General features: G+C 39.7%; 1 protein-coding gene and 1 long non-coding RNA gene across 5 annotated transcripts in view; one reads left to right on the top strand and one right to left on the bottom strand.

Moving 5' to 3' along the window:
- The window catches only part of PDLIM3 (PDZ and LIM domain 3), a 34,859-nt gene that overhangs the window by 4,302 nt on the left and 7,089 nt on the right, over positions 1 to 23,468 (top strand). The window contains exons 1-5 of one of the 4 annotated variants that reach the window (XM_078393921.1): positions 310 to 1,570; positions 8,753 to 8,904; positions 11,390 to 11,474; positions 16,446 to 16,513; positions 20,892 to 21,155. In XM_078393921.1, the coding sequence (XP_078250047.1) occupies positions 1,538 to 1,570; positions 8,753 to 8,904; positions 11,390 to 11,474; positions 16,446 to 16,513; positions 20,892 to 21,155 (602 nt within the window). In that variant the 5' untranslated portion in view covers positions 310 to 1,537. Of the gene's footprint in view, positions 1 to 309; positions 1,571 to 8,752; positions 8,905 to 11,389; positions 11,475 to 15,614; positions 15,803 to 16,445; positions 16,514 to 20,891; positions 21,156 to 23,468 lie in introns of those variants that run through there. The other 3 variants (XM_020802354.3, XM_020802362.3, XM_020802373.3) reach the window with 3 other exon arrangements.
- LOC144589404 (uncharacterized) lies at positions 6,405 to 6,637 on the bottom strand. Its single transcript, XR_013545489.1, has 2 exons — positions 6,527 to 6,637; positions 6,405 to 6,489 (listed from the first exon to the last, which is right to left on the bottom strand). It is a non-coding gene; the product is annotated as an uncharacterized LOC144589404 (long non-coding RNA).

The raw sequence follows: 23,468 nt of genomic DNA, 5'->3' as shown, positions 1-23,468 counted from the left end.
GCTGTGATGAACATCTTCTGATACTTTCATTTTTGTTATTATGGGATTGTTTGCCAAGGATAACACTTACCCTATATTTTATATGCAGCATTTCTCTTTCTCCTGCATTGTGTGTGTGTGATTGTTTTCAAATGTTTGGGTTGATATCTTGTACTGTTGACATTTACAATGCAGTCCGAATACAGCAGAAGTAGGGAATCTCTGGCCCTCCAGTTACCATCAATCCCAGGCACCTGGCCAACAGTGAGGCATGGTAGGAGCTGTAGTTAACATCTCAAGGACCACAAGTTCCATGTGCACCTACAACATTGCACCATAATTCCCGACTCAAAAATGACATCCTTGCTTAGAATTTAGTTGCACTGAGTTCAATGGCACATCCTCCCAGTACAAGATTGCAGCCTTAGCAAGGGAAACCTCTCTATTACTGTTCCCCACTAATTACAATTTTGCTTTTAAATTGGCCACAACCTTGAAGGCAGGCCTCTGTGGGTATAAAAATATATAACTTACATCCTTGCCAAACTGAAATCCCATTGAAAATATTATGTGCCTGCTAAATTACTGCTCTCTGACTGAAATAAAGGTAACTGTTTAAAAAGGGATTAAGTGCTTGGATTACCCTTTCATAGATAACGGCAAACATTCCTATAAAGTGTACTCTCAAAATCATTTTTTAACAAACAATTTCTCTTTCATTAGGTACTATAGAAGTACTACTGATCTTTTAAAGAACTGGAATTTGTAACAGTACAATTTATTGATCCTGTTAACTCTACTACTGTTTTTAAAGTGCTATACACATGGATTCAGCATAAGAAAATTAAGAAATTAAGGCACATTGTCATCTATGAAGACTTGCAATACTTCAAAGGAGAACTTAGATAACCCAGTGGTTTAGATGCCTGACTGCAGAGACAGACATTGGGAGTTTGATTCCCCACTGTGTCTCCTTGAAAGGGGCTCGACTCAATGATCCGTAGAACTCCAGCTCTGCAATTCTAAAATTAAGATTAGAATTTGTGTTTGTCTCAAAGGACTGAATTGAGGCTGTGATCTTGGGCATAAGCCCACTGAAGTGTTATGTTTAGAGATGGGCATGGACCTCCCTTTCACCACCTCCATGGCTGATCACCCATTCAGACAAGGAAGCAGGATAGGCAAGCCTGTTCTCCTGCCAGAGAGTGATAGAACAGCTGAAGAGGAGGAAGAGGAGAGGAGCGCACTCCATCTGATGAGTGGGTTATTGGCTGGGGACGTAGTGCCGTGCATACGAACTGGCACACACCTCTGAACTGAGGTTCATGCCCATCTCTAGTTATGTGTCATTAAGTTGGAACCAACTTATTGTGACACTAATAAGGCTTTCAAGGTAAATGAGATATTTAAGGAATAGTTTTGCCTATTTTAGCTGGCTGGATAGCTCGGTGAGTTAGGTATCTGGTGCAGAACCAGAGGTTGAGAGTTCAGTTCCACCCAGTGCCTCCCAGGAGAACATCCAGCCTGCGTAGCCTTGGGACAAGCTTCAAATCCCAGAATGCCCACAGGAGGAGAGAATGGTGAACTACCTGTGAGTACTCTCTACCTAGAAAACCATGCAAATGGTTGTCCTAATTTGTCAAGCATGCAATTACAGTATTACTATTATTTACCAGTTCTACCCCAACCCAGTAAGTTTCCATGGACAAGCAGGGATTCAAACCCAGGTCTCATGAGTCCTAACCTATCACTCTATCCACTATATCACAGTGGGCATCCCATTGAATTTAATAAGACTTATTTTCTTTTTTTTTTAATGTTAATAAAAGTTATTTTAATAACAATAATCCGGTGTCATACTTATTTTCTGAGGAAACATGCATAGGATCATACTGTTAGGTTTCTTTTTTACATACAAAACATCCATTACTTCTGCAAGAGATATATGCAGTCTGAAGAATTTAACTTTTGTGCAATCATAGATGCACAGTTAAACTGTTTTGATGCATATGTTTGACATGGAAATAGTGGAGAAAATGAAAATAATGAGTGGATTTAAACACAATAGAAGATAAGTGAGATTTTGAACGGCTGTTGCCTTTTATGGAATTACAAGTGAGGAAAGACTTTCCATTATCTCTCACGAAAAGTATTTTAGCAACGGTTGCCATCTACTCTGCATTTGTTTACAGTATGCTCAGCACAGTTTAAAGTTGTATCAACAAGAGAGAACAAATTACTGTGAAGGAAACGGTCTGGTTATTTGAGTCGGTGTTTGAGAGGGCAGCACTTATAACTGTGCAACAAGACAAATTAAATGTCTCATCCAAGGCATACATTGGTCCACATTGCGAGACATGTTTATATAAAAACAGAGATGAGAAGATGGGTATCTTTTGGCTTACTAGGCACATCTGTTTGATATTAACATCTGTTCTCTGTAACAACACTTTTATTCTTTTTCTCTTGGGTTTCATTACAATTTAGTATGTACTTTTAAATCTCTCCAGGAAGTAGACCCAATAATTTATTAGACTGAATGCCAACTCAATAACATCTTTATAGCTTGATCAGGAAGAGCTGGTTTTATTTGATCAAGTTGTATTGAAGTCAATTGCCCTGAACTGGTATAGATTTATCGATGTTAAGCGAACTTCTTTTAAGTACAGTTATGATGTTCAAAAGCAACGGAGATTCATATTTGAGTTTGTTGTTGTCGTTGTCGTTGTCATCATACCACTTTTCCTCTAAGGCAGTGGTTCCCAATCTTGGGTCCCCAGATGTTCTTGGACTGCAAGTCCCAGAAATCCTGAGTAGCTCAGCCTAGTGGTGAAGGTTTCTGGGTTCTTAGTCCCAGAAAATCTGGTGTCCCAAGTTTGGGAACCATTTTATTATTTAGTTATTTAAAATATTTTACCCCACCTTTATCTTTGAAGAGGACTCGAGGCGGCTTGCAATGAGGAAAAACATTGCTCTAGACAGCATGTATTGACCTCTGTCTACCACAGGGCTATTGACCCAGGAGGCCTCCCCATTTAGTTCAATGGGGCAAACAATGCTAATGAGTTGAGAGCACCAAGTTTAAATCCCCATGAACCATGTGCATGTGAATTAGTGGGTAATTTTGACCCAGCCATCTTTGCTCAGCCTGACCAAGGTCTCAGGATTAAATTGAAGATACAGTAGTGAGAAAGTGAGCCATGTACACTACCTCATTGTGTACAGGCTGACATTGCCACCTGATGCTTTGAGGCAGCTGTCAAAGTCTCATGGTTCTGGCAGGACTTCCTAATGATTCTTACCTTGACCAGTGACCGTGAACGTGTTTGCTGAGCCCCCTTTGGGACTGCTTGCAGGACTGCAGAGCAGGGACAACTCTCTTCTGCTCTGGACAGGCCCTTTAACCTTGTTTGTCAGATCTTGATCTTTAAACAGCACCAGGTAACTGAGCATAGTGAGACACTATTTTAATTTCCCACAGTGCCCAAGCACATATTACTCTCTGACTGTGGGTCTCAACTTTGAGCCCCCCCAGATGTTCTTGGACTAGAACTCTTAGAAGTTCTCACCACTAGCTATGCTGACCAGGATTCCTGGGGAACATCTGGGGATCCAAGGTTTAGAACCACTGCTCTACAGCATTGTGCAAGATGCGAATTGTCATATGACTCATCCAAACACCCAAGAGTGCTACCAACACTGTCAGATAACCTTGCCAGGTGAAGGGATTCACCCAGGAGGAGTATTGTGGTCACAAACCTGGAGCATGATGACTGTTCAATATTTATTCCTATTTAGAGAAGGATATCCAGCAAAGGAAGGCACCACGGCAATCACACAAGAGTGCTGGTTGTCAGTGGCACGTAACCAGATTGCTGTGGCAGTTTCCACAGCTGGACTTCTGCACATCTAAGTATTGAACACAATGCTGACTGATAGCTGAACAATTAATACTGAAATGAGGGTAGGGAAAATAATTAACTTCCTATTAGGATAAAGTTGTAAATAAATTCTGTATCCTGCATGGGGTAGTGGGCAGAATTATAGATTAGGCCCCAGGAGACCTGGACCTGAATCCTTGCTACCCCCATGCTTTCTCTCTTTCTTTTTCCCACCCACCTCTCATCTCAGCTTGGCCCTGTCTTCCCGAAGTGGTTTTACAACAGGATGTAAAACAAACATAGCCCAATTACTGCATGTAACCAATGAACATTTAGAATGTGAAACAGATATTTCATATGCATTTTATTTCATTTAATTCTAGCTCTTAATGTCTGACGAAGTAGATATGTCCACAAAAGCTTACATTAAAATATAATGGTTAGTTTTTAAGGTGCCACATGTTTTTGTCGTTTTAGTTTTGTTTTGTTTCTTTGGACTTTGCCTGATATACTCACTGGGGAGAAAGTGGCCCTGGTAAAATCACTCCTTAAATACCTCACTTACCTTAAAAACTTGATTAGGATCACTTTAAGTCAGATCCAACCTGGCAGCATGTACCACACACACAAACTGAGGATGGGAAAGCTTTCGCTCTGGAGATGTTTTGGACTGCAATTCCTAAAATTCTTTAGCCCTTGGTCATGCTGAGAGTTGAACTTCTGGGAGCTGAAGTCTAACAACATCTTGATGACGGGAACTTTCTGTCTGTGTTGCAGCTGATAAGGCAGCATATTTTTCAAGCAGGTTCAGCCCTTTATAAGGGTGGAGACAGAAAGGGTATCCCACTGCTTAGCAAGAGAACCAGTGTAATTCAGAAACGCTGTTTGTGGCTAGCCAACCAAGCTCAGTAAGACAATCCTCTGGAAGGTTTTAAATGCCTGTAAAACCTTAGAGCTGATAATCCAGACACACTAAGTATAGAAGCTGACTGAACCACACACTAAGTATAGAAGTTGATTTAAACTGTATTCTTGACTCTGTTGAAGTGCTTTCAAAGTCATTGGGGGGAAAATTGAGTTAAAACAAAACCAAATTGTGGATCACTCAGAGTACCTTCATACAGTCTTCAAGTCAAGAAGCAACATGTACCATTAATAATTATTTCAATAAGTGTAGGAAGATGGATTGTCAGGTAGATAATGGATAATTGCCACATAGATATTTTGACATTTCACAAGCAAACAGCTGATCTGCAGGTTGAAAAGAAAAGGTTTCAATAATGATTTAGTCTTACTGACAGCAGACCCTCTGGAATTAATACGGCTTATATTAGTCATCCAACTTATTTTAATTTCTGAAAGACTTGAGAGTTCCTTTGTTTCAAAAAGTAACTATGACTGGCTAATTGTAAGTAATTATTTCTATGAAATTACTATTTCCAAACTCTGCTAGTAGATGTACCTTTTGTACTTCTGTCTGCATTTGGATGACGGGCTGTTACATAGGCTTCTGACAGGTCAAATCTCCTGGCATTTTCCCTGAGCTGTCAGGAGATTCTCATTCAGACTTTGTTACATCTGCCATTTGTATAAACAATCGCTCACATTTTTGCTTTCTGATTAATGATGTAACAATGTCTGGTGTGCTAATACATAATTCTCACCTACAGACACATGTACAGCTTCCTTTTTGATCATATGTCTGGGTGACAGCTATAAATCAATAAGGCAGCTTTTATTCTTAATGAAGGGCTGCATGCCTTTAGTAACCGAATAACAGATAGTGACTAGGAAGTGATTAGACAGGTATTTGTCCCATTGTTTGTGCCATGTTCCTCACTACTTTCAATATTTATTCCATTGACTATATGACATTAGCACTACAGTGGACCCTCAACTTATGGAATTAATCCATATTGGAACTGTGCTCGCAGGTCGGAAATTCCGTAGGTCGAGGGTCCATTTCCCATAGGAATACATTGAAAACCATTTAATCCGTTCCAGCCAAAGAAAAAAATTCCCGGGCTTCCAAAGCTGCACCCGCTGCCCTCTGTCCCCACTATCCTCTGCTTCCCATCCCCGCGGGGACGGGAGGCAGAGGGCACCGGGGACAGGAGACAAGAGGCCAGTGGGTCCAGCTTTCTAAGCCTTGAAAGCTGACAGCGGGCGCAGAGTGGCTTTCGGGCGGAGCGGCTTTCGGCTTTCGGGGCTTAGAAAGCTGCACCCACTGCCCTCTTGTCTCCTGTCCCTGGTGCCCTCTGCCTCCTGTCCACAGGAGGCAGAGGGCACTGGGGACAGGAGACAAGAGGGCAGCAGAGACTGCTTTGAATTTCCCGCCCTTACCCCCGCCTTTCGTAGGTAGAAGCCCCGGCCACAAGTCGAACTAAAATTTTGCAGCCGGATCTTTTCGTACCTCGAAATTTCTGTAAATAAGTTTGTGACTTGAGGGTCCACTGTAAACTCAAGTAGATCAGCTTTTTGGCTTGTGTATGTGACATATATTGTTTAAGCAGCAGGAAGTATGTGTGTAGCTTTTCTAGTAACCTTTTTTTATTTTTCACATTTTATTTTATATTTCACATTTCACATTATTTTATCATTTTATTTTGCTTTTGGCTTGTGTGATCACCTATTCCTCTTATTTTGCTTTTGGCTTGTGTGATCACCCCAGTCCTTTGGGGTAGATGCTGGTCATGTCCAGATGATATTGATGATGCACAGAGTGGGGTATGATGTGAGAGTGAATCCTCTTCCTTTTGCCTGATTTCTACTTGCACTGGTAAGAAATACTACAATGCAATTAGTAAGTTGTATTTTTAAATTTAAAATGTCTGAGTTTAGCACTGTAGCTAAAGTCCTGCAGTGCTAAACTGACACAGCACTAATTCAAACGCTTACCATGTTAGTGCAGTATGATCAGCTCAACATTAAATAAAGAAAAAGAGACTTGAATGTTGGCAAAATGGATACCTAAGAGGATGATGATAGTGACAGAGAAGGGTAAGAGTGAAGTCAGGTTTTGTTTGGACAGTTGAAACACATCTTCCTGGGACAATTAAACATTTCTGTGTGAAAGGGGACAGTGCCAGGATATGGTATGGTATCAAAAAGTTCATATTAACCTGGGACAAACTTCTGTGTGGTCATGTCATGCTCAGGGTGAATCTCTCTGAATGAAGAAATCTAGGCTTATTTATTGTAGACACACTAGCTTTCTATATGCTGGATGCATTTTGTTTGCTTGAATTTTCCCATCACATCAGACACCTATTGTACTCCAAGCTCTGAAATGATATGTTCCAGGAATGATTATTCCATATGAAATGTTTATGATTATTTGTCCCCTGCTATACAGTACAGTGTATTGTGCCATTCCATACTGGGAATTCCCCCTAAACATTCTCCACAGCTGTTAAAAGTTAAATTTTAACGATTAATTTAAGATATGTTAAAAATGAGACTATCTTTGTCTGTTTTGGTGTTATTATGTCACAAGTTTTGGGGAAACTAACTATCTGAACTGTGGATAGTACTTTAGAGCAAACTATGTACATAAATGCAAGAAACTTTGCATTTACCATCAATCAAGGTATCATTCATGAAACAAATATCACTGTCTGCTAGACTGTATTGTAGATTATTCAATGCATCTCTGGCTCCAAATCAAGATTCCTAAAAAAATTTTTAAAGATTATCTATACAGAAAGGAATTATCCAGCAAATATGCATTTATACTGTGTTCCCCTATGCATCAGGAATAGTTCCTGAAAGAAACTAATCCAAGTCTAACAATGTATGTCATTGTAGTGAATAGAAGGATGATTGGTTTTCTGTGAGATCTTATTTTTTGATACATGAAAAAATATTCCCTTGCTCTTGTTAAAAGCCTAAATATAGGTTGGAAAAGTTACTTTTTGAACTGCAGTACCCCAAATCTCATTTTGTGCTCTAATAGAGGTTTAGGAGATCTAGACTCTAGTACCCCTGAATCATAATACTCACTGGGTGACTCCAGGCCAGTCACTCTCTTTCAGTCTTCCAAGTCTCTCAAGACTGTGGTGAGACTAAAGTGGTAAGGAACAGGCCTGTGCCCATACATAATTCAGTTCATTACAAGAAATCTGAGATTACAGATGTAGCTAATAGATAGTAGAAGAAGAAGAAGAAGAAGAAGAAGAAGAAGAAGAAGAAGAAGAAGAAGAAGAAGAAGAAGAAGAAGAAGAAGAAGAAGAAGAAGAAGAAGAAGAAGAAGGGGGGGGGGACAGAAAACAGATTCCCCTTTTTCTACATCAGTCTACTCCTGTTCCACCAATGATGCCATTGTTTGGGTGGAAGAACAAACTTCTCTTTAATGGAAGCATTTGCTCCACATAGATATGGCTTTATGAAGTCAAACTGACTGTTGCCACTGAATTGGGAAAGCAACATTTTGTACAACAGAGCTGTGCATTCCTGGATAAACATCCCATTGTAAGTGGAAGTGAATATGTTTCAACATTGCAGAAGATTATGGCAGATATGAGGATCAGAGTTAGCATTAAAAGATTAGTAGCTTGCTTCCTAGTTCTTAGATTTAAACTGTCTGTGCAGGTGATCTAGAATATGTTCTTGAGGAATAAAACAGAATCTGTTAATAAAAGATGCATATTTTAATAATTGGTTTCAAAAACTGTTAATCATTTTGTAAATAATATTTTGTCTGTGTTACCATTCATTGCACTGTAAGCCCTGACAGGCAGAAATGTTATAAATACATGCTTAAAGGGACATCAGTGGGCTTTACTTTCCCAGGATGAACTGAAAGATCAAATTAGTGTAGTAAAAGAAACTGGCTAACAGAGCACAGCCATAGTTGCCAATGGGTTAAAAGAAGTATTCTTTATTTCTTCCAGATCACCCCAGGAAGCAAAGCTTCTCAAGCGAATTTATGTCCCGGTGACATCATTATAGCTATTGATGGCTATGGCACAGAGAATATGACTCATAATGATGCACAGGAGAGAATTAAAGCAGCCATGCACCAGCTGTGTCTGAAAATTGAAAGGTATGACTCCACAATATCATTAAAGTGTAGTCATGAATTCACTGTTTCATGTATCAAATTAAAGCCTATTTTCCAAAGGTTCCATACTAGTCATGATGGCAGTACAACAGAGAGTGGGGAATTTGTGACTTGTTCAGCTGTTGCTACGCTGCAGGTCCCATCTGCTTGGATCAGCTTAGCCACTGGTGAATGATTGTGGCATTTGCAGTCCAACAAGATATGGAGGGTCATATCTGCCCCACCTTTGCAATATAAATCTCTTGGCCTTTCCTCTGACCACTAGATGCACATTATAGAATACATCTAATATAGTGCCATGATCTCAAACTTTGTATTTATGACTGGCATTGCGTCATTGAACAATAGCATAATTCTTTACATGTTCAAATAGAATACTATTCAATTCTTCTCGAAGGGAGGACAGGAAATTATATGACTATTTCCCAGGGCAGCCATCTTTCTGATGGTTTGTAGAGAATTGTCAGAGAATGTTGTAATGGTTGCCAGGTTAGACATCTTTAAAGGGAGATTCAGTAAATTCATGGATGCAAGAACCATCAATGCCTACTACGCAGGATGGCTACATATCGTCTCCTGTATCTGAGGCAGTAGGCTTCTGTTTATCCATTGCTGGGGAACAAAAATGGATGGATCAGTTGCTCTATTACACTTATGTTCTGATGGCAGTCTTTCTCTAGGCATTTGGTTGGCCACTGGGAGATCCAGATCCAGGACTTGGATAGGCCTTTGATCTGATTGATGAGATTAAGTGCTGGGTCACATCTGTAGGAGTTCATCAAGAGTGTATGTGTGTGCTTAATAGGAAGCACAGTGCAAAGAAAGTAATTACAAACAACAGTTGCTTCTTTAAATTTTGACACATTACAGTGGTGCCTCGCTTAACGGGTGCCCCGTTTAACGATGAAATCGCATAGCGATTAACTTTTTGCGATGTTCCCTATGGGGAAAAATCACTTTGTGATGATCGGTACCCTGTTTTGCTTACCAATCATCGCAAAGCGATGATTTTGTAACAGCTGATCGGCGGTTCCAAAATGGCCGCCCACTGTTTTCTGGGACGGATTCCTCGCTTACCAGGCAGCGAAAATGGCCGCCATATGGAGGATTTTCGCTTAAAGGTGAGTCTGAAGCCCATAGGAACGCATTGAAGGGGTTTCAGTGCATTCCTATGGGCTTTTTAATATCGCATAGCGACAAAATCGCTTTGCAGCGATTTTTGCTGCACAGATTATCATCGCTATGTGAGGCACCACTGTATTTATTATCGATGAAAACTAAGAGAGAAATGCAAAATGTTAAAACAAGGCATGATGGACAGCTCTCAGATCACTCCTGTCAGTTAAGTCAGATCTCTGGTGTGGGAGCTTATGACATGATGGGAACCAAGAGAATAAAAGGAGACAAAAAGACAGTTAATGACAGTTTAAGGCAGTTAGGGCCGTGGTTGTGTTAGAGAGAAGAGAAAAAGAGAGCTAGAGAGAGAAATTGAAAGAGATAGGAATAGGACAAGTCTTGGAAAGTTTGGGTGGTTAATAATTGAATGAAAAGTGATAATAATAAAAGAAACTGTTTGAATACAGCAACATTGTGATTAAAGAAAATCTAACTACACAAGCATATCTCAAATCAAAAGAACATATATTAAATGAATAAAATAAGACCAGCTTGTATTTCCATGTATGATTGAACGGTTATCCTATAAATAAACCTTGTTAATCTTGACAGCTGTGACTCATTATTAAAATTTGGTAGATTGAGGAAAATCCTCTGGTGGCTGCCTATAAAAGGTGAAAATTATAAGTAGCACCGAAAGGCTAGTCTGGGAGTTAAGGAAAACAAACAGAGGAACTGGAGGGCTGCTACACAAGGCATTTTTGTTCTTAATAGCATTGAAAAGCTCATTTTGCAATAATTCATACCTCTACTCATCCATTAAGCTTTGACCACCAGTTTGTCATCTTCATAATTATAATATAATCCACCTACTTTGCCGCCATGAAGGTCAGTGCCTGTACAGTACTTCCTTAAGTTATATAATTTTCTTTATTTTTACCCAGCATAGCAATGTAGACAGTTTCCTTCCAATTTCTGTTCAGTATACAGACTTTGCTTTGCATACTAATCTTTCAGAATTCTTCCTACATATATTTTCTTTCAAGTCAATTTATATGTGTTTCTTTGGCATTATGTCATCAGAAATATTTTATCTGTTGATTTGATATTGTCCACTTTTAATGTAAGCTTTAATATGAAAATTAATAGTGCACTCCTATACATATCTACTCAGAAGCAAGTTCTATTCAGTTCAGTGGGAATTATTCTCAAGTAAATGAGCACAAGACTGTAGCCTAAAACTCTAAGGTCTTTGTTATTTGTTTCAAGATGTGTTAAAAGAGAAAGAAAATATTTTGGGATTTTAGGATAACATAAAATATTGAATCCATTCTTCATTTTTCACCTACAGGGGAGAAACAAAACTGTGGTCTCCACAAATATCTGAAGATGGCAAGCCACATCCATTCAAAATAAATCTGGAAGCTGAACCACAGGTAGTTTTGAATCAACACCATACCCAGCCACATGAGTGCCCTGACCTAGATCATACACATACCCTGCGCCCTGTGGTTTACTTTTAAAAAGTAGTTCATACAATTACTAGTGAACATCAAAAGATGCTTAAAAGCCCTGCTAAATTGACAGTATTTGCAAAAAATCACTAGTTTCATAAATGTTCTTTCACATAGCATTAGCCTTCAGTAGCAGGACTGGCTCTATTATTAGGGAGAATCATGCATTTGCCTCAGGGAACAGATTCTGTCTGTCAGAAGCACCTGAAATTGTTGTTTAAATTATTCTTTTCTTATTTTAACTGTCAAAAGAGGCAATGGTGAGATTTTCTGCCTCAGGTGCCAAAATAACCTGACCTGCCTATAGCAATATTCAGCTTGATCTGGAGATTTAGTTGTGGGGGAGTTGTAATTTGCTGCTCTGACTCAGGTAGCAAATAGTCTTGGACTAACCCTGCCATAGCACCATTTTGAGTAATTTCTATCATCAGTGAGTTTGAAAATTGGACTTGCCCAGTTTCTACCAACTCTTCTCATTTATCCCAAGTAAGTCGAATTCTACCCCTTCATTATTTTTTACTTGAGTGAAGTGAGACTGGATCCAGAGATTTCTAATTTTACAATAGTTCACACAGTTAAGACACTAGGCTAAAGAAGGGTCATTCATTTTACACATATACAGTAGGACCCCCTTATCCACGGGATCAGTATCCTCTGAGTCACTTATCCATGTTCTGAAAATATTAAAAGAAAAATCCTATAAATATGTATTTTTAATATATGAAGTTACCAGAACTGAGCACTAGTGGGAGCCAGGGACCATATTGTGTAGCATTCACTGTTAAAAGTATTTGCTGTAATCCACATTTTTCAGCATATGTGAGGGGTTTTGGAACTGATCCCTGCAGATACAGGGGTCCTACTGTACTGGGAAGCCACAGACTATCGTGCTATACAAGATGTGTACATGTGTGTATCTTCATTGAACTCTGCCTTACGCCTTGCCAAATTTTTTAAGGAGCAGATATATCGTATCCTTACATGTTATGCTGGATAAACAAGCATGTGCAATTTCCTGTGTTAAAAAAGTATACATAAATAGTATTGTTGTCATCATAGACCTTTCAACAAAAAAACAAAAATCACTACAGCAGTTTAAAAGTGAAGTACATTTCATTAAGGAATTAAGAAGGCATAATATTGAATATTATCTGTATATAATGTAGCTGTTGATAAAACATTTCTTCTGCCCCAGTTATTGCAATTTGCTTTGGTTACAATTAGCTCATTTTCAACCTCACACTTACATTTGCAGGCCAAAATGTCCTATGTTTTCTTGCTCTGTCTCATTTTCTCTCTTTTAATGTGCATGTAACTAAAAATTCCTCTTTAACCGTATCTATAAACTAGCTATATATTCTTCAAAATTAGGTGCACGTGTTTCTAACTTTTAAAATAACCTGATCTGTAATTTTAATAAAAGATGTGGTATAAAGGTTGAATTACAAAATTAATAACGTATTTTTCTTGGCATTCCTGTTTTCATTCATATGGGCAGCCAAGCTTTTCCTTTTTAGGTGTCATTTGAAACATTAAAACCCTGTCAGTGAAATTCAGAGTCTATATATGCGCTCTTTATGTACTGGAAATGTTCATGCCCTAACTCTTCTCCTTGTAGCTGCCTTTGTCCCAGAAAAACTGCTCCTGAAAATCAAGGAGATACTGGAGCAGCCTCCAAGGTAGCTTGAGACTCCTACACACTATGACATTTGGGTACATACACAGTGACCCTTGGACACTAATCTAGAACAACAGTTCTAAACAGAACTCAATATACTTATTTTTCCAGCTACCTCTAACCATCCATCTAAAACATGTTAATGTAATGTTAAACTGGTCAGAGCTACATATCCTATCCAGAGAAACACTGTGTGAAAATAAATTGCATCCTCACTCAAAACCATGATTTATGTCCATATTGACTTAATGATTTTGAGTGTGAAAACTGTTCCATGTCAATTACACAATACTCTGAGTATACAAATTATTCCAGATTAATTAATTTGGAATAACTGGTAGCATGTTCTAAGATTTGTAAAACTAACATTCACATTATAGGAAGATTAATGGATTGTGCTGCTTTTTAAAATTTTGAATAAATTTTACAGTGATAAAGAAGGTATTTTCAAAACATGTATTTTACCACTGAAAAGACTGTCTTGATTAGCTGTAAAAAGGCCTACTGAGGAGATTCTTCCAAAAGACTCTTCCCGTGTTCATAAAATGCAACTTTTGTTCACAACATTGGGGAAATATAATTACTTTTATGATCCAAATTTCATAAATAACATGTTGTGATACCTTTAAAACTGGACTTTGGTTGCTTAATCATTTATCCCAAGTACAGTAAAGTAGGCAATCAGGCAATCAGCCAAATTTCAGAATTTCATTGCATATAATAAACACAAGAGCTGGACTGCACATTTTATTATTTTATTTTATTGTTGTTGCTGCTGCTGCTTGCTTTGCCACTTATATTTTGCACACTGGGTGATTTCCAAAAAAGGCTCTTTCTGACAAAGCATTTGTTTCTTCCCCACTTTGTACCAGTTAGGTGCCACTTGATGCCACTTGAGCATGGATCTTACAGGATCTTAGCAGGTTTTCTGCCCACAGAGGAAGAGGGATGTGTGCACACGCATGCACGCGCGCGCACACACACACTGAGAGACAGAGAGAGAGAGTAGGAGAGGTCAGGAGTCAGGGAAGAGAAGATCTGATAACTGCAGGAGACTGGAAAGCAGGTGAATTCTAACTTCTCCACCCTGCTGTGCTCAGGGATTTCTTCACTTCAACTAACATGATTGCCCATGCTGTTGTCATTCTTAACTCCCTGCTCTCCACCTGAATTTGCCTGTGAAAATTTACAGCACCTAAGTGCTGGCTTCTTTTGGCAGGAATTGTTTGTTTTATAGATTATATTGAAATCGAAAGTTTTTATTTAGAGAAGCTCTTGCCTCCTAAATTCTGCCCCATTACAAAACCAAACAAGCAAATGGGAGTTGGGGAGAGAGACATCTACAGAAGATGATTTAACAAAACAGGGGGAAACAGGGGTTTTGTTACATTTGTCAAGGTTGTTATTGGTATAAGTTTTCCTTCATCTTGGCAGCAGGAAAATTACCAGGATCATAAGCACACAATCAGCCACAAAGCAAGACAGTATATGTTGCATGCTGAGTCATGTGACTTGGTGTGTATTGAACTGAATTTTATTTATTACAGTCAGGTGGCCAGCTCATAAAACATATTTATGGCTAAAATATACAAAATGCAGTTTAAAAATATACAACCAATTCATAAAACACATTATGTGGTTAAAATATGCAAAATGCAGGTTAAAAATGTGCAGCCAGTTCATAAAACACATTATATGGTTAAAATATACAAAATGTAATGTAAAAAAGTGTACAAGAGATAAGTGTGTCCTGGTTGTAAAATACGGAGAGATTCAAATACAGCATTTTATAGCTATCCTTTGAGCTTGCTGTATGAGAGATATTGCTTATGAAGGTTTTTTTAACTTACAGAAGAGTAAGAGTTAGGGTTAGGGCCTCCCGCCAGCGGTGGAGCCCGGGCCGGGCGGCAGCGGTGAAAGCCTGGGAGGCCTCCCACTGGCAGCAGTTGCGGCGGCGGTGGATCCAGGGCCGTGCAGCAGCGGCGGAGGCAGAGATGAGGAAACATGAAGTGCAATGCTGCTTATTACATCTTGCTTACCAGGTGTTCCTGAGAATACAAAGCAGTGACAGTTATGATCGCTGCCAGTTTCAGGCATGCCTCCTCTTTACTTTCTAGTTACACCCACTCTTCTATGCCTCTTGCTGGAATAAAGCTGATGGTCATGTTTGGAAGTTTAAGCCTTTTTCCCCCTGCCTCACAGGCTGGTAAATGTTTGTATGGTAAATCATAGGGTGCTTGCTTCATTGTTTACTAAATCAAAGTCTTTGTCATTTTGCTGACCAGGTGCATTTTATTAATAATTGGCAGCATTGACAGTTTTGCTTGTTACTGGCTTCAATGTGCATTGCAGCTTTGTGTATTTTGTCTGCCCATTATGCACAGGAATTCAAGCCTATTGGTACAGCTCACAACAGAAGGGCCCAGCCTTTTGTTGCAGCAGCAAACCTGGACGACAAAAGGCAGGTAGTGAGTTCTGCCTATAACTCTCCCATTGGGCTATATTCATCTGGCAATATACATGATGCTCTTCATGGACAGCTGCGGGGCCTAGTACCTAAGTCCTCTGAAAAGTAAGTATTATATGATAATATTGTTGTCACTGTTGTTGCAGCAGCAGAAGCTGTATACTGTTTCACACTTTTGAGTCCAGCTCTTGCTGTTCCCTCCTTTTCAAAATATTTACATTTAAGTTAATACTCGGATAGACAAAACCAAGATTATAAGACATTTCGCTTCTACAAAGTTGGCTACACTGAAACGTGTTTTTGTTTGTAACATTGAGCCAGTCAAGGCTACACATTGAAGGCTCTAATTTTATGTTTATGCACCATCGGAAGAGTGAGTTGTGTTGGGATTAATTTGACTTGCTCCTGGTTTAGCAGTGATAGGATTATTTTCCAAATCTTATTGAGAGCTTTTCCAGAATATGATGTGTAGCCTGAGTGAGTCCCAGCATGTTTTCTCAAAAGCAAGTTCCACCCTGCTCAGTAGCTCTGATGAAATCCTTGTATGTGGAATTAGACTTGCCATTTAAAGTGCTTGATTGTCTCCATTGTTTGTTTCCCCACAATAACAGCAAAAGTATTAATATATTACTGTTATACAACTTATAACTCAATAAACTGCAACATTTGTTAATTAATAGTCTGTGGAATCAAATATACAGTAACTTACTGAAAGTTTTTTTTTTTAATCCTTTCCTTTCCTTTCCAGGATATGGGCTACTTTGAACACAAGCACAATATTCGGCCCAAACCTTTCGTAGTCTCAGGCCCAAGCAGGTTATACATTCTGTCTATAATTGGATGCATGGTGTTCTTAACAATTACTCATACTTCAACTGAAAACAGTAATAGGGAAGTTTTAAATGTGTTGTAAAGCCTTCTAATTAAAACAGTGCGTGTTTCACAGCATATATAAACCTGAAATGAAAATGCTAATCCCAAAACAGAGAGAGACCTGGCTTTTGCATCATGGAGAATATCCATAAAAACAGAATACATCCGGTGCAAATATTGTTCAAGGTCCTAACCATTTGCCCAGTAGCAGCATTCCCCAAATGCAGTTAATTTCAAAGATATATCACCACACATGGAGCATTTCTAGGCTGGCTGTACCATTAGATACAGTGTTTGTGCTGCCCAGCCTATCCAGCACTCCTTAAACAAGTCTGCTGCCAGAGGTGTAGTGGATGTCATGACTGCACCACATGGTTCAGTTTTCAGGCATCTTCTCTTCCTTGGGCTGCAAAACATCTTTCCAGCCATGTTGCTTGGTTATCAGCCCAGTGTTATCCATGATGAGTAAGGAGGATGCATGGGCATTCTGATGGAAAAAAACAGGAAAGGCAGGATCTGAGTGCTGATTAAAATCTCTGCCATGTGCTCCTTGACAGCCAGTAGGAACTTAAGGAGAGCATGACTTGAAGACTGGAAATCCTGTTACATACTTACACTGGTGTAATTCCAATGGCATCAATTTCAGTGGCTGTTTGCCACTGCTTAAGAAGTTGACACTTGTTTTTTTCTTGTCATGTGCCAAGTCAAACAATTGGTATATGACAAGAAAAACAAGTGCTGCTGACTTCTGAGATAGAGACAGTTGACCACTGACATTTGAGCTGTTGAAGTTATACCAGCAGACATAAGTGAAAATATTATAGAACTGGAAACTGGGGAAGAGCTTACTAATCTATACATCTGCCAGGTCAGTAATGGTATGCATTGAAAAAAAAGGAGCACTCATCTTATTTCTTTTCTATGTAATTAGATCATTCTCTTTGGAAAAATTTTGTAAGAAGAAATGTTGAGTGCTGCAAAGAAGCAGAGCTTTAGAATTTACTTGAAAAATACAAATCTGCCGACCAAAGAGGATGGAAATATTTTTGCTAACTGAATGCCCTCCACACTTCTGTCCTTAGGCAATTGCAGGGCCCAACCTGTTCCTTCTAACAACACCTCTGTGTGGCTTTTTAATACAGTGCTCCAGCTTTTAGAGTTAATACCATCATTCCTGACTGATCTTGCATCTGGCTTTGCAAGTTGGGTCCTGATTTTTTAATGAGTAACTGATATGTAGCTGTATGGCTGTCCCCTTGTATGGGTATTTGGCTGAGGCGATCTGGACACCATAAAGCTGGCTTTGTACTAGTTCTGGAGCATGTGAAGCTCTTCTGGCATTCTTTGTCTTGCCTTTGATGGTGAGGAATGTTTTCTTAAACTCTATGACACCGTAGTCCTACATACATTCCACATGACATCTGTGAGGGAATAGAAGGATACATTTAAGAAATTTAAGAAATAAATAATACATTTGGAAGGCAAAATTTAGAAAAAAAGTTTTGTCAAGCAGAAAAAGCTGCCACTGAGATGTGGACAGTGTTTGTATGCGTATTATATATACAGTACATATGTCATTAGTAAGTCCTAGAGATGTAGTGAATATTGACATTTGCATATGAAACAAAATGTGTTTTGTGAATGTCTAAAAATTCAGATGTACCAGTCAGTGCCTATATGTGACTGCCAACATTCAAATATTCACATATTCCCTGTACCTAGTATTGTTAATGTTCTGGGGATACAGATACGAATAGTGGCACCACAGGTGCCATGGAGGCCCATCCTCTCCCCCCAGAACCAGCCACTGCACAGATCTGGGGCCCTTCGTTGTCACACCAATCTGGGAAGCGGCCCAGCTGGTGCGTCCCTGTGTAGCCAACAACAAATCACCTGAGTGGGGAGACTCCCCGTCCCATCTCCTCACCAGAGTGATCTGCTTTTCAGGGAGGCAGGGAAGCACTAGCCAGGTTCCTTCCTGGATTGGTGTGATGATGGCGATGAAGGCCCCCAGCACTGTATGGTGACCGGTGAGTGGACTGCCCAGTTCTAGGGGGAGGGAATGGGCCTCTGTGGCACCTGTGGTGCCACTATTCATATTTATATCCCTAGGGATACGAATAGCCCATGCCTAATGCTAAGCAACAGGATTTCAGTCTGAGAATAAACCCCACTGAAAGCAGGAAGTGCAGTTCTATAGAGCAGTGGTCCCCAACCTTGGGCCTCCAGATGTTCTTGGACTTCAACTCCCAGAACTCCTGTCCAGCAGAGGTGCTGGCGAAGGCTTCCGGGAGTTGTAGTCCAAGAACATCTGGAGGCCCAAGGTTGGGGACCACTACTATAGAGTAAGCCTATCCCTGTGCAGTCTTTCAAGACATGTTCACACACATACACACACACACACACACACACACACACACACACACACACAGAGAGAGAGAGAGAGAGAGAGAGAGAGAGAGAGAGAGAGAGAGAACTTTAGTGGGACTCACTTCTCAGTACAAAAGCGAACCCTATTGCATGTTAGTAAATAGTAAGACTGAGCTGGCTAATTAGTTCAGTGAGTTAGAGATCCAGCTGCAGAGGCAAAGGTTGGGAGTTGGATTCCCCCAGAAAGGGCAGACTATGCAATCGTGGGCAGGCTGCACAGTCCCAGGGTGCCCCCAGAAAAAGGAAATGGTAAACCACTTCTGAGTACTCTCTAAGGAGAAAACTCAGAAAAGTGTCACCATAAGTCAAAACTGACTTGATGTTAGGTAATTATTATTAAAGGATGAGTGCACAATCATTATATTACAGTGGGGTCTCTACTTAAGAACGCCCCTACTTAAGAACAATTCCACTTAAGAACAGCTCCATTTGCTAAATTTTGCTTCTACTTGAGAACAAAAATCCAGATAAGGACAGGAAAAAAAACTTTCCTGCTCTTTTTTTAACCTTAGGTCATCTTAGGTTAAAAAAAAGTTCTCCCCCTAGTGGTAGAGTACGTATTAACCAGCTTTGCATTAGTTCCTATGGGAACTAATGCTTCAGTGTACGAACGCACCTCTACATAAAAAAACAGCCAGAACGGATTAATTGGTTTTCAGTCCATTGCTTCAAAATTAGCTTAGTCAGAAGTGCTTTTAACACTGTTCCCTGACCTAAGGGGGAAAAAAGGAAAAAAATCCCCCTCTAATGGTAGAAGGTGGAATAGCAGCTTCCCATTAGTTTCTATGGACGGAAAAGAGCAGATACGGATTAAATGGTTTTCAATGCATTCCTATGGGAAATGCAGATTCTACATAAGAACTTTTCCACTTGAGAACCACCTTCCAATACGGATTAAGTTCTTAAGTAGAGACCCCACTGTACTTGCATTCCAAATCTAGAGTATGTTACCCAGAATTAAACCTCATTATTTTAATAGTATTTATTTTTCTGCTAAATAAAGTCACATCATTAGAGCAGCTTCACACATTATAAGCAAGAAATAAGCAAGTAGGTAAAAATAACTATCACATAGGTTTCTTTGCAGGACGGGCACATTTTCTTTCTACAATCTAGGCCAAAAGAAATCCTTGTCATTCTCTCATTTAAATTTTTACATAATGGAGCCTTAGAGTATAACCTGTGGATTCTGAGGAGCTCTTAATGTTAAATATTTACAAATTGCATAATCTCTCCTGGAAACTATCTTTAGGAAATTAAGACCAAGCTAAATGTGTCACATGAGACCTACAATAGGGTCCTCGGCCATTTTAAATTGTTAATGCTATCCCTGATGGCTCTAGATTTGAGCAGATTACAATGAGTGGAGAGAGTGTTAAATATTCTCCAGTTATGCCATTTTATCTGATTTAAATCATCCTCTACCAGAGTTTTATACTGGGCAGGTGAAAAATTCAGGCAGATATATTTTCAGTTTAAAAGGGGGGGTTCATCTGTAAATATTACATTCATGGTTAACATAGTTTTTGTTTTCGGCCACTGAAATTGCACATTCTGTGATACAAAATTGCACAAGAATCCCTCCTTTTTCATTTGGAAACAAAATGCAAGACTTTGATGGAATATGCAGAATTGATGGAATGCAAAACATTAGACGCTTGGCACTACAATTGCTCACTCTTTAAGCTGCTGGCAAATTATACACAGCAAAAAGTAATATGAACAGGAAAGCTGAATTTCACAAAATCGGGGTTTTTGTTTTTTGTGCATTTGATTTATTAGGTTGATTCGCTTTCATTGCTCTTGAGCATGCTCCTACTTGTGTTCGTCATCTTTTAATTTTCTCTCTGGTTTGCATCACATATTTTTTGTGTACCGGTTTCTGGCACAGTGTATGCAGTACTCCTTCTGGTTTTGACGGCGGCAGTGGACGTAGCACACCCTCTTCAGTTAGCACTGTTAGCACTATCTGTCCTACTGAGCTGAAAGCTGCAACTAAGATGGCCCCCAACGTTCCCTTAGAAATGGAACTTCCTGGTGTCAAGATTGTACATGCTCAGTTTAATACACCAATGCAGTTGTACTCAGATGACAATATTATGGAAACTCTGCAGGGGCAGGTTTCTACAGCACTGGGGGAAGTAACCCCGATAAGGTAATTAGTGCCACCATGTATGTTTGGCATATTTCCTAATGCATGACTGATGCTGCTGTTATTGGTTCTTTGCTTCATTAGTCATTAAGGGTTTTAAATATAGTTAATCCATGCATATTTTTAAATACAATGGTGCCTCGATTTACGACCATAATCTGTTCCAGAAGATGGATGTAACTCAAAATGGTTGTAAGTTGAAGCACGATTTCCCATAGGAATGCATTGAAATGTAATTAATCCGTTCCGGCCAAAGGAAAAAATCACACCAAAAAAAATCACTGCAAGACTCATTGGAAACATGATTAATCCCTTCCGGACGAAGGGAGGGAGAAAAGCAATCAAGCATGCAAGACGCATTGGAAATGGAAAGAAAACCAATGGAGCAGATCAGAAATGCACAGAGAACAAAAGGGGCAGGTCAGAAATGCAAAGAAAACAAAGGAAAAACCAAGGGAAGCATGCAGGACCCATTGGAAATGTCTGTTGAAAACCATGCACACAGACATTTTTCAGACAGGTGGCTTTAGTTAGTATATTTCAGCCTGCATAATGAAAACAAAACAAAATCTTGTGGTTGATTCTTTCCTAAACTCTCCTGACCTTCCCATGGGGTAGCGCAGTGGTTAAACGGCTGTACTGCAGCCAAAACTGTGCTCAAGACCTGGGGTTCAATCCCAGGTAGCAGCTCAAGGTTGACTCAGCCTTCTATCCTTCCAAAGTCGGTAAAATGAGTACCCAGCTCGCTGGGGGGGCAATGTGTAGCCTGCATAATTAACTTGTAAACCACCCAGAGAGTGCTTGAAGCGCTATGGGGCAGTATATAAGCAGCACGCTTTGCTTTTTGCTTTGAAATCCAAAAAGAGAAGCATTCCTTCCCTCCAAATAAGAAATGTGAAACCAAAAAGGTAGAAATCTCATCACGACAAAGTGAGTGAGTTATGTTTTATTGTGACTAAGCAAGTGACTTGTAATCCATGAAAGCTCACACTGAAGTAAATATGTTAGTCTTAAAAGTGCCACAGGACTTTGAGCTGATCCACAAGTTCTACTTCCTCTTGTTTAAGAGGGGTTCCCTCACTCATTTATTCAGATCCGTTCAATGGATCTTCTACATAACACTACTAGAAATGCAAATCAATCCTTCCCCCTTGCCTTCCACTTCAGGTTTATTTTGTTTCACTTGGAAATGAGATTTGTTTGTTTTGCAACCTGCTTCCTTCCAGATTAGCCCCATTTATTCCTTTGTCTTCAACAACCCTGGTTCCTATGGTGGCCTGTACAACTACAACTCACCAGACATCAACTATGGCCCTGGTCACATAAGGGAAATGTTCTCTAGTTATCCCCCAGTTAGATTGTTGCTTTTTTTTCCCTGGTCACACGAGGCAGTCAAGATCAAAACATTTTCCCACCCAGTGGTGTAAACTGTGGTTTATTTTTGATTCCCTGGGATGGCTGAGTTATTTTGTACCTCTGTTGTATCTGTGCATTCCTTACTGGAACCATTTGGATTGCTAATTTTATTTATCTATCCAACCTGCCCTGTTTCTTTTCAGAATCGAAGCCAGGAAGGTGGCTGCCGTTATTGTGGCACACATACTCTTTTATTTCTTGGGGCCAGTACATTGATCCATTGGTTAAAGTGTGTCACAGAACACATTGAGCCATTGCTGCACTATCAGCATTTCAACATGCCACTTTTTGCCAAGACAGTCGTGGGAGGGTTGCAGGGTGGGAAAGGAAATGGCAGATTATTCTGAACGGCAGAGGAGATGGTAAGGGAAGTAGACAGACAAATGGGATTTTGCAGGAGCAGCCAGTGCAGCAGAGGGCATATTCCCAAACAAAAACCTCTTCCTGATATATCAATAAATATTTATATATTTGATAGATATCCATAAAAGGGCAGAGTTTGTGCATATCCCCTCCAAGGGGTGGAGACAGTGTGGAAAATGGGAAGGGATAAGACAAAAATTGGTGGAGAGTTGGAGGATGAAGGGAGGGGACATGTCACTGTGAAAACTCAACTCAGATTACATTCAAGGAAAAATTAAAACAGGGACTGCAACTCGGAGTGAGTCATTCTAGATCTACAGGGAAAAGGGATCACAGTTCCAACCCACATCAATCTGAGCCACATGCCTTATTTGGATGGGCTTGTTCTGATGACAGGTGCACAGACTTGACATTTTTCAGGGCATTAATCTAATCATAGGCATACTGTTGAGGTATTAAAATCTATAACCCTATTACAGTTGAGCTAAGCATTATAACTGAGCCACCAATTAATATAAGAGATATGCAGGAAAATCT

This window comes from Pogona vitticeps, chromosome 5, assembly GCF_051106095.1.
Source record: "Pogona vitticeps strain Pit_001003342236 chromosome 5, PviZW2.1, whole genome shotgun sequence".
NCBI lineage: Eukaryota > Metazoa > Chordata > Lepidosauria > Squamata > Agamidae > Pogona > Pogona vitticeps.
Note: the sequence above shows the minus strand (reverse complement) of the source record. Positions and strands in the feature narration are given on the sequence as shown.